The sequence below is a fragment of the Poromitra crassiceps genome (genome assembly GCF_964638095.1).
Source record: "Poromitra crassiceps genome assembly, chromosome: 9".
Lineage (NCBI taxonomy): Eukaryota > Metazoa > Chordata > Actinopteri > Beryciformes > Melamphaidae > Poromitra > Poromitra crassiceps.
The window spans coordinates 54,991,316-55,002,255 of record NC_139630.1 but is presented as its reverse complement, the minus strand read 5'-3'; the positions used below and the strand labels follow the sequence as shown (position 1 = coordinate 55,002,255).

General features: G+C 46.4%; 1 protein-coding gene across 1 annotated transcript in view; it reads right to left on the bottom strand.

Annotated features, from left to right (window-relative positions):
- Positions 1-401: 401 nt before the first annotated feature.
- The window catches only part of ptchd4 (patched domain containing 4), a gene marked incomplete at both ends in the record, with an annotated part of 196,465 nt that continues 185,926 nt past the window's right edge, over positions 402-10,940 (bottom strand). The window contains one exon of the mRNA XM_083643631.1: positions 402-2,083. Coding sequence (XP_083499757.1) covers positions 402-2,083 — 1,682 coding nt within the window. The remainder of the gene's footprint in view (positions 2,084-10,940) is intronic.

Genomic DNA, 10,940 nt, shown 5'->3' with positions numbered 1-10,940 from the left:
CAGATCACAGATCCACATCATTGCTAAATGGACTGATGTGAGATTAAGCTGGCATTGGTTCTAGTTCGTGGCAACTTGTTTTTTGATACCAAAATGGCTGGGAAAGAACTTAAGAACCGTGAGCATGTTGCAGGTTGTGCAAACGAGATACACTGGCCACACTGAAGGACTGAATAACAGACCAATGGGGCTGCTCTGTACTCTGGCCAGCATGGCTGCTATTGGCTGGGAGTTACGAGTGCCCGGCCCACTTTACGAGGTCAGAGGACATAATCTGACACCTCTGGACCCTGAGAGGCGCCTCACCACTGGACAGGCCCACACCTCTCCTCCACCAATCACTGACGGATACCCATGGATATACCCACGGGTCGCCGCTCAAAATGACAAGTATAACCCACTCAGACGTTTGTCACATGATCAGGATTCTCCCTGACTTCGATGCATTCTATCTCGTCCCTTTCCCGCTCCCGCTCCCGTTCCCGCTCCCGCTCCCTCTCCCGCTCTTTTCGCTTGGCGCGTTTCTTCTTCTTGTGTCTCTTTTTGGACGGCGGGAAGAAGGTGAGGAAGACGGGCAGGATGACGAAGCAGTGCAGCACGGTGACGCCCGCGGTGAGGAGGGAGCTCTTGAACAGCGTGTAGGTCAGATTGGAAGGCACAAACACCAGGGGCATCATCCCGATCACAAAGCAGGACGCGTTCTGCAAGATGGCCGCCCCGTGCTCCTCCAGCGCCAACTTGATGCACTGCGTCCTGGTGTGCTCGGAGGCCAGCACAAAAGTGTACAGGTGTGGTGCACAGTGATCCATGGCGAAGTTGAGGGTAAAAATAAGGCACAGGATTGAGATGCTGTCCATGCTGACGTTCCAGAGGGTCATTAAACCCAAGACGCCCAGTTCCACGGAAGTAACCGTCAAGATGAGCCAGAAGTTCCCCAAGGGGTTGGCGACCAGGAAGAAAGTGAGGACGAGGATGGTGAGCACGCTGAAGCCCGAGGTCAGGATGGGCGAGACGACAGAGGAGCTGTAGCGGTCCATGAAAACAAAGGTGGGGTTGAAGGCGATGAATTTGATGCTGTTGATCAGCATCAGCGGACGCAGCTTCTCCAGAAGCTCCACCACCTCCTCGCGCCTCTTCTCCGTGGTCCGCGCCACCAGGTACATGCGCGAGGCAATGATGTCGTACTCGTCACTCTCGCGGTTCTTGGAGAAGATGATGTCCTCCGTGAAGTGCTGGTACTCCGGGCTGCGCAGGAAGGAGCCCTTGAGGATGGCGATGAAGTCACTCTTGGTCGACGCGCTCACGTTCGCCACCCGCAGGTAGTGGAAGAAGTTGTCCATCCAGGAGATCTTGTTGAAACCGTGACTCAGTGTCTTCAGGTGCTCCTGCACCGTGGAGTTCCAGTACTCAATGGGCTCATAGATGTAAAACCCAATCACGGGACTGTAGTTACTGAAGTATTTCTGCTGGGTCAGAGCGTACGAAACGCTCGGAGAGTTACTAGCCAGCAGGTTCACAATGTTTGACCCATCACTGATTTGTAAACATCCCATGAAGGAGAACGAGGCGTAGATGAGATAGAGAATGACGACAAAGGGCTTGACGTAGGTGTTGGTAATCCATTCGGTGTAGTGCTCGCGCAGGAAGTGTTGGATGAAGTGATTTTGGTAGGGGACACTGTCGTGGTGCGTCGACAGGTCATGGCCGTCGCTCATCATGGTTTTAAACCACGTGGGCTGGCGGTCCAGGTACTCCACCGAGGGGATCTTGCAGCAGAACACACTGTGGTAGCGGTTCTGCTCCAGCTGCCCGGCGAACACCAGGCAGGAGCCGTAGAAGGAGAACACGTAGAAGTAGTTGACCAGGACGGCGACGCACATGCTCTGGCAGAAGATTTTGACGGACTCGATGTTGGTGAAAGGGCTCGCTCCCATGCCGAAGGTGATGATGTAGAGAGAACTGGTCATGGTGTAGCACACCATCACGTCGGCAAAAGCGTCCGCCACGCGCTCCTTGAAGGGGAGGTTTTCCCTCGTTCTTCTCCAGCCCGCCAGCAGCTCAAACACCCCTTTGGTTCCATGGCCTGGAAGAGAGGAGAGAGGACTCGTTAAGGTTCAGGTTGCCACCGATGTGTTAGCATGTGTACATCACAAACGAGACGTTCTGGTCTATGATATGCCTTGCTTGCCTCCTAGGGAAGAAGTTGGTTCATATCTCAGAAGGATCTCAGAAGACATTTAATTCTTATTACACTGCGTGTAATATGGTCAATACTCCACATTCCTAAAACTCTTGATGTTTGATTATATTACTAAAATCCACATTTTAACATACAGTATGTAGCCTGGAGAGAAGATGACAAAAACATCATTTTACAAATATACTTTTTTTTTTACGTTACTTCAAAGATGCAATTAAAACACCATGTATGTATGAATGTACTGTTGACCCGTTTCAGCCTGAGGAAGATATGGACTCTCCTTTGTCCTTCATACTTGAGTGATGGTCTTAATAATAATGTACTTTCTACCATGCATCAGTAAATAGCATCCAAATCTGTCTGCACCTCCAGGCCCATTCAGGTGAACTCTGTGGGATTTCTCACCAATCACAAATATAGACATGCATACACAACATTCAAAATTAATTTTTCACTTCCGATCCGATTCCGATACCTGAATTTGGATTTCTGCTGATACCGATATTATGCCGATACCAATATCTTTCTTGAATATACAGTATAGGCAAAGATTTGGCCAATTAAAGATTTTTTTTTAAATATACCTTGCAGAAAGCAGACAAAATTAAGAAAACATACAAGGCAAAGAAGGATACTATTATACTGCACTGGAATTGCAAACCACCCCCCCACCCCGATTCCGATCCGATCCATGTATTAGTGCCGATATTAGGGATGGGCATCGAATTTCGAATTTTCGAATAATCGTTGTTATTATCAAGGTCGACTTTTATTATTGAACTTCGAAATACGAAAAAAAAAAAAAAAAAAAAAATTTGAGTGAAATGTTGCATTGTCTCCCCTGATTCTAAGTATAGTCAAATCAATTTTTATAAGCATTTTAAGCAAGGTTTATGGAAAAATGAATGGCGGATGAAATCCCATGAAGAGGGAGAGGGGGTGACTTTGGCACCCCTTTGGCACTCAGACCTGAGCCTACTAAATATTTAATGAACCACTCATGATTGTCAAAACTGTTTTTTATTTTCGAAAATGTCAATGTCATGTAACATGTTCTTTACTTCAGTGGTGCAATGCTTGTTTGAGCTAAAAATCCACAGCAGAAGCTTTTTATATTAATTAATAAAGCCGTAGACTTAGAATCAGGGGAGACAATGCAACATTTCACTCACACAATTTTTTTTTTTTTTTTTTTTTTTTTTTTTTTTTTAACATTTTTTTTTTACATTTTCGAATTTCGAATTAAATTCGAATTTGGCCAGCGAATTTCGAATAGTGTTTTTGCTAGAAATGCCCATCCCTAGCCGATATTGGATCGGATCGGCCCCATCCCTATTCAAAATGCATATGCTCCACAGTGCAAATTCACCCACACTGGAACACACACACACACACACACACACACACACACACACACACACACACACACACACACACACACACACACACACACACACACACACAGTTCACACACAGTTCATTTGTAAAGTGCTGGAGCAATATCTCTGGCTGGGCGGGGGAGGGGAGATGGGGCTGCTGTGAGGAAATGTGTTGTGAATTTCTGAACACTAGAATCAATGTAAATGCTCCTCTCCACCAGGTAAATATGAAATGCTCCTCTCCACCAGGTAAATATGAAATGCTCCTCTCCACCAGGTAAATATGTCAGTACAAGTGGATAGTGGATCTGTGCCAACATGAGGTTTCCTTCAACTCCACCAGGTGGGCAGGGAGGTGAGGTGAGGAGAGGGGACCAGGTGGGCAGGGAGGTGAGGTGAGGAGAGGGGACCAGGTGGGCAGAGAGGTGAGGTGAGGAGAGGAGAGGGGACCAGGTGGGCAGGGAGGTGAGGAGAAGAGAGGGGACCAGGTGGGCAGGGAGGTGAGGTGAGGAGAGGGGGACCAGGTGGGCAGGGAGGTGAGGTGAGGAGAGGGGGACCAGGTGGGCAGGGAGGTGAGGTGAGGAGAGGGGGACGGTTGCTACAGTACCCTTGACAGCATTATAAATGTCCCCTTGTTTGACACGGAGAAAAAAAAGTTAATTAACTATAAAGGATTAGGCCAATATAATGAGTTGGGTAGATGGCTCTTCCTGCTTTTAGTGTTATTAAGCTGTGCTGCGAGTCCATTAGTTAGTGTCAGTTGGTTTAGAGGGTGTGGAGGGAAACTGTTATCTGCATGCATTTCCATTCAGCAGTGAGCAAACAGAATGTTTGTAGCGTGTCACTTCCTGTCGTGATTGGTAAAGCTCTGGGGTTCATTACAGTGATTGATGACGTACAGGTGTAGGCGGACAATGAGGCCATCTGGTAAAGCATCTCTGGTTAGGATTATTTTTAAAGGCACTTTAGGGGGATTCTACTGCCAAACACCTAGTACCAGTTTACATGTACCAAAACTAGTCTTTGTATTTTACCACATAATATATAATGTATGTATATATGGAGAGAGAGAGAGAGAGAGAGAGAGACAGAGAGAGAGAGAGAGAGAGAGAGAGAGAGAGAGAGAGTGACAGAGAGACACTTAATGTAGGCTAATATAAAACGGAACTCAGTTACACAGTCATTCAGTTTAAGAGCTCCCTTCGTGGGCTTTCAGACACAAAACATTTGAAAAACATAAGCAATCACAATGATTGCAATGGCATGCCCATCAGTATCCATCAATTATTCTTCAGGATACTGAAGTGCTCCAATGTGCAAAATTGGGCATAACACCTGGACACTTGCGCCTGGCGGACCTTAAAGCTGACATTAACATTTTTTTTTTTTTTTTTTTTAACATTTTTTTTTAACATTTTCGAATTTCGAATTAAATTCGAATTTGGCCAGCGAATTTCGAATAGTGTTTTTGCTAGAAATGCCCATCCCTAGCCGATATCGGATCGGCCCCATCCCTATTCAAAATGCATATGCTCCACAGTGCAAATTCACCCACACTGGAACACACACACACACACACACACACACACACACACACACACACACACACACACACACACACACACACACACACACACACACAGTTAATTTGTAAAGTGCTGGAGCAATATCTCTGGCTGGGCGGGGGGGGAAGATGGGGCTGCTGTGAGGAAATGTGTTGTGAATTTCTGAACACTAGAATCAATGTAAATGCTCCTCTCCACCAGGTAAATATGAAATGCTCCTCTCCACCAGGTAAATATGAAATGCTCCTCTCCACCAGGTAAATATGAAATGCTCCTCTCCACCAGGTAAATATGTCAGTTAGGGGTGCACCGATCGATCGACACGCAATCTGTATCGGCCGATTTGGACCTCAAATATGTGATCTGCTGTTTCCGATATTCCTTTAATGTTGCCGATCGCATAGCCGATCATGCTGCATGTGAGAAACATGAGGCAGCCCATTTTCATGTCTTCAATGTCTATCGTTTAACTTTCATATTGTGCTCTAACGTTTATATCATTGTGTTGCAAAGCACACGCTTTGCTTTCGTCAGTGTACTCACCTCCATGCACACACCGCACCAGACTGTCAACACACCCCTTGCGTCTTTGAATCACACAAATCAGCTGGTGATTAGAGCAGCCTCAGCAGAGAGAAGTTACCTCCAGTCCTCCCGCCTACCGAGGCATTTGCATGCTGTTAAGTCCGTGTGTATTAAAGTCCCAGATTGACACGCTGGTACTGTGGTAGTCGGGGTAGTGCACGCGCACACACAGACAATTTCCACGCAAGCATTGATGTTCCCGCGGGCACTTTGAAGGAAGCGAAAGTGTGCGGCTGAGTATGTGGATGTGCGCTCCGTTCAGACGGACTTTCTTCCTTTCTTTTAACATCAGTTGAACATGTTCTAATCCCCTTCTTCCATGTGTGCGTATATGACCAACCAGTAAGTCATTATTATGTTAATATTCCTGTATTGCATTCCCTTTTGGTTTTAGATCGATCTACCTGCAATCATTGCAATAACGTTTGTTGCGTGCATTTTCCGTTTGATTGTCTGTTGCGCTAATTAATGCCACTACTCAGATGGAGTTTAGCTGGTGTGTAGCTTGTGATTCTGTTGTTTCTCCCGTCATGTAACCCTGTCACCATTATGTAGATCGCACTCATAGTGCTGCTAATTATAACACTGTAACTCGGCCTCGATGGGCGGGTCGTTTTGATGTTCGTTCGATGCGGATCCCAATGTATGACGGTTATTGTGCATAACCCCGGTTCTATGAGTGGGAGCTCTTTGGCTTTAGGCTGGTTTCACACCGACGACCCACGCCTTGCCTTGCCTCAACCCACGCCTACGCCGAGCTGGGCGTGAACCTGTTACACGCTTTTGCGATCACACCGCACGCCTTTTGCACGCCGAACCTGGAGCCGAGTCACAAGCGCCTCTCCTCTCTCCCGACTGTATTTTTTCACGTGTTGTCCAGAATTGTCATGGGTAGCCTCTAGGTAAAATAAATCTGATATATTTAATGTTCTATTGATGCTGGATATGTATAACCAGGTCTGACTATAGTCGGACATTTTAGAGAGGTGATCTTGCAAGAATATGTGCTGGCACAACAACATTGTCCATCTTGCTTCTTCGGTCGCTATTCTCTCTCATGAAGATTTGTTTGCCGACAGGGAGAAAGCCCCACGTGATAGCCACCCGTCAATCTCTCTCTCGCTCTCTCTCTCTGCTCAATACTGTTGTAGAAACTCCATTTTATTTTGAAATTCAGTTGACTTTGCCAGTTCCCACGGATATTGTCGCGTTTTTCTTTCATGGCTTGACAGAAAAGCCTGCCTGCACACGCCTTGTCGGCGTGAAAATAGAACTCTCGCCTATTCGATAAAATCGGCAAGGCACAGGCAAGGCGTGGGTACACGCAGGGTTCACGCTCAGGCGTCCGGTGTACACAGCCTCGTTGACTAAAACGGACGCCTATTAAAAAGCATGGGTAAAGGCAAGGCATAGGCAAGGCTTGGGTCGCCGGTGTGAAACCAGCCTTAGTCATGGTTCAAGACTGGTGTTTAAGAGTAACTGACTTACAGTTTACCTAATTATCATTTATATATTATTAGTTGTTAATTATCACTATAATTGGCCTATATAACAGCAAGCTTGGTTACTGACCTGTTTGTATATTTTATTGCCTCCTTTTTCCAGACCACACACAATCCTACTATTCCTGTCATAATGCTGTAAGCATTATGCTGTGAGCCTATACTGCTGTACTGTACTGAAGAGAACTGACAACTAAACGGTTGAACTCCCATCTGTCTCCTGCCTCGTGTTTTTACGGACACCCCAGGGCGTATATATATATATATCGGTGATCGGTAATCGGTAATCGGTGATCGGTCGATGATCGGTTGGGCAGATATTTCTCATAGGTGATCGGCAATCGGTGATCGGTGGCAAAAAACGTGATCGGTGCACCCCTAATGTCAGTACAAGTGGATAGTGGATCTGTGCCAACATGAGGTTTCCTTCAACTCCACCAGGTGGGCAGGGAGGTGAGGTGAGGAGAGGGGACCAGGTGGGCAGGGAGGTGAGGTGAGGAGAGGGGACCAGGTGGGCAGAGAGGTGAGGTGAGGAGAGGAGAGGGGACCAGGTGGGCAGGGAGGTGAGGAGAAGAGAGGGGACCAGGTGGGCAGGGAGGTGAGGTGAGGAGAGGGGGACCAGGTGGGCAGGGAGGTGAGGTGAGGAGAGGAGAGGGGACCAGGTGGGCAGGGAGGTGAGGTGAGGAGAGGAGAGGGGACCAGGTGGGCAGGGAGGTGAGGTGAGGAGAAGAGAGGGGACCAGGTGGGCAGGGAGGTGAGGAGAAGAGAGGGGACCAGGTGGGCAGGGAGGTGAGGTGAGGAGAGGGGGACCAGGTGGGCAGGGAGGTGAGGTGAGGAGAGGGGGACCAGGTGGGCAGGGAGGTGAGGTGAGGAGAGGGGGACCAGGTGGGCAGGGAGGTGAGGTGAGGAGAGGGGGACCAGGTGGGCAGGGAGGTGAGGTGAGGAGAGGGGGACGGTTGCTACAGTACCCTTGACAGCATTATAAATGTCCCCTTGTTTGACACGGAGAAAAAAAAGTTAATTAACTATAAAGGATTAGGCCAATATAATGAGTTGGGTAGATGGCTCTTCCTGCTTTTAGTGTTATTAAGCTGTGCTGCGAGTCCATTAGTTAGTGTCAGTTGGTTTAGAGGGTGTGGAGGGAAAGGAAATTCACACCCCCTGTTATCTGCATGCATTTCCATTCAGCAGTGAGCAAACAGGATGTTTGTAGCGTGTCACTTCCTGTCGTGATTGGTAAAGCTCTGGGGTTCATTACAGTGATTGATGACGTGCAGGTGTAGGCGGACAATGAGGCCATCTGGTAAAGCATCTCTGGTTAGGATTATTTTTAAACGCACTTTAGGGGGATTCTACTGCCAAACACCTAGTACCAGTTTACATGTACCAAAACATCAACTAGTCTTTGTATTTTACCACATAATATATAATGTATGGAGAGAGAGAGAGAGAGAGAGAGAGAGAGAGAGAGAGAGAGAGAGGGAGACAGACAGACACTTAATGTAGGCTAATATAAAACGGAACTCAGTTACACAGTCATTCAGTTTAAGAGCTCCCTTCGTGGGCTTTCAGACACAAAACATTTGAAAAACATAAGCAATCACAATGATTGCAATGGCATGCCCATCGGTATCCATCAATCATTCTTCAGGATACTGAAGTGCTCCAATGTGCAAAATTGGGCATAACACCTGGACACTTGTGCCTGGCGGACCTTAAAGCAGGCATTAAGGCTCGCGAACAGGTGCGCGCAAGTGCAAAAAGGAGATAGCGCCTGTACCAAGAGATAGGGCCCCAAGTCCGGTGAAATTATCTCCCTCTAAACACAATTTGAATTCTAATAGGCTCAAATACAATTTCTGCACATCTCCTTCTTTTAAATAGCCAGCCTAGGTGAATATATTTTATTAGAACACGGCTCTCTCGAATACTCGATTCTGATTGGTCAATCAACAATATTCACCGGTCATTATTTCTCGACAACCGACCGCTGCTCTGCCACACCTGGATTAATCAGTTGATAAGAGCATTTTGTCCGCAGACGCTACTAATTAGGCCAACCAGTTGCAGCTGTGGTGTCTTGTGTGCCAATTACGAATGAAACCGCTTTGTGTTGAAAACGCTATTAAAAAATCTATTTTAATAATTATTTTTGTCAGATTATTGAATGATTTAGTTGTAGGCCGTGTTCTAAGCGGGATAATGTATACTGAGCCGGTGATTACTGGAAATAATGACCTTCAGGTGAATATTAAGCCCTCCGCTGCGCGTCGGGCTAAATCATTCACCTGTCGGTCATTATTTCCACAGTAATCACCGGCTCAGTATACATTATCCCTTACTTATATAGCCTACCTTATGCGATGAACGAAACAAATGTTACATTTACAATTAGGATGCGTGTCCTCTGATTGGTCATAACATAACATAACATAACATAACATAACATAACATAACATGAACCAATTGCACCTCTTAACCCATTGATACCTGATGCAGCATTTGTGTGTGTATCCCTTTAAGATGCGGTTTGCGGTCTTAAAGGGATACACACACAAATGAGGGATATACACGCAAATGCTGCATCAGGTATCAATGGGTTAATAAAGAGTATAGATAATAATGACTTTCTCTAAAGCAATGTCTCTTATGGTGTAACAAAGTTCAGTTATGGCCGCCGTGCTTTATCCTTTGGCTGACAGCTTGATGTTTGGCTGCAGCAAGGACAGATTTCACAAGTGGAGGGGGACACAATAACACAATAAAATGTGGGGGTCCGGGGGCAAGCCCCCGCCGGAAGATTTTTTTGTTTACATTTTAAAGTAAAATGCATCAATTTGGTGCACTCTGAGGGCAAAATTAAGAGGCTAGATCTATGAAGAACTACACACATCACTAAATACATGCCTTTTAGACACCACCTCCTCCAACTCATCAGAGCTCTGATATGAAAGCAGGTGACATGAACAAGGCATAGAGCAATACTGATGTGAAAGCCAGAGCCATATGGAAATCACGTTGGTTGTATTATTATTATTATTATTATTATTATTATTATTAGTAGTAGTAGTAGTATTAGTATTAATGTACTTTATTTTAAATTCAACCATGTTCACTGCTTACCATGTTCACTCCTTCCTCTCATTATCAAGAAAGAAAAATCACCTAAATCTTTATGCAGCAGCACCATTTATTATGATTATAATGATTATAATTATTATTCCACAGTGCACAGCAGCACTTACAACCTACCGGCAAAGAGCCGCTTGGCCCTGTATCAACCTCCCTGTCTTCAGGCACCTTCTCCACCTCATCTGATCTCTGATAAAAAACACATTTCAGTTCGGGTACCAGTTTAAAAAGTGTGTGTGTGTGTGAGGGGGGCGGGGGGGGGGGGGGGGGGGGGGGGGGGGGGGGGGGGGGACACACGACAGAATCTGTTCCACTGTCCCCAGTGGAAGATACGCCCCTTTGGCTGCAGTGTTGGAGAGTTGGTTTGATTCCAGGTCTTCTTAATCCAATGTGCAAAAAAGAAAAAGGCTGACAAGGAAAGTGCGCTTGAATCAATGAGGGAGTCAGGGTGAAGAGAGGAGAGGAGCACATGGCTGGAAGCATGACTGTCACTCAATGCTAATCGGCTTTGGAACCAACTGTGAATGTTCTGAAGGCTGAGGGATGCTAAACTCTAAGTCCATATTCTCACTGGTGC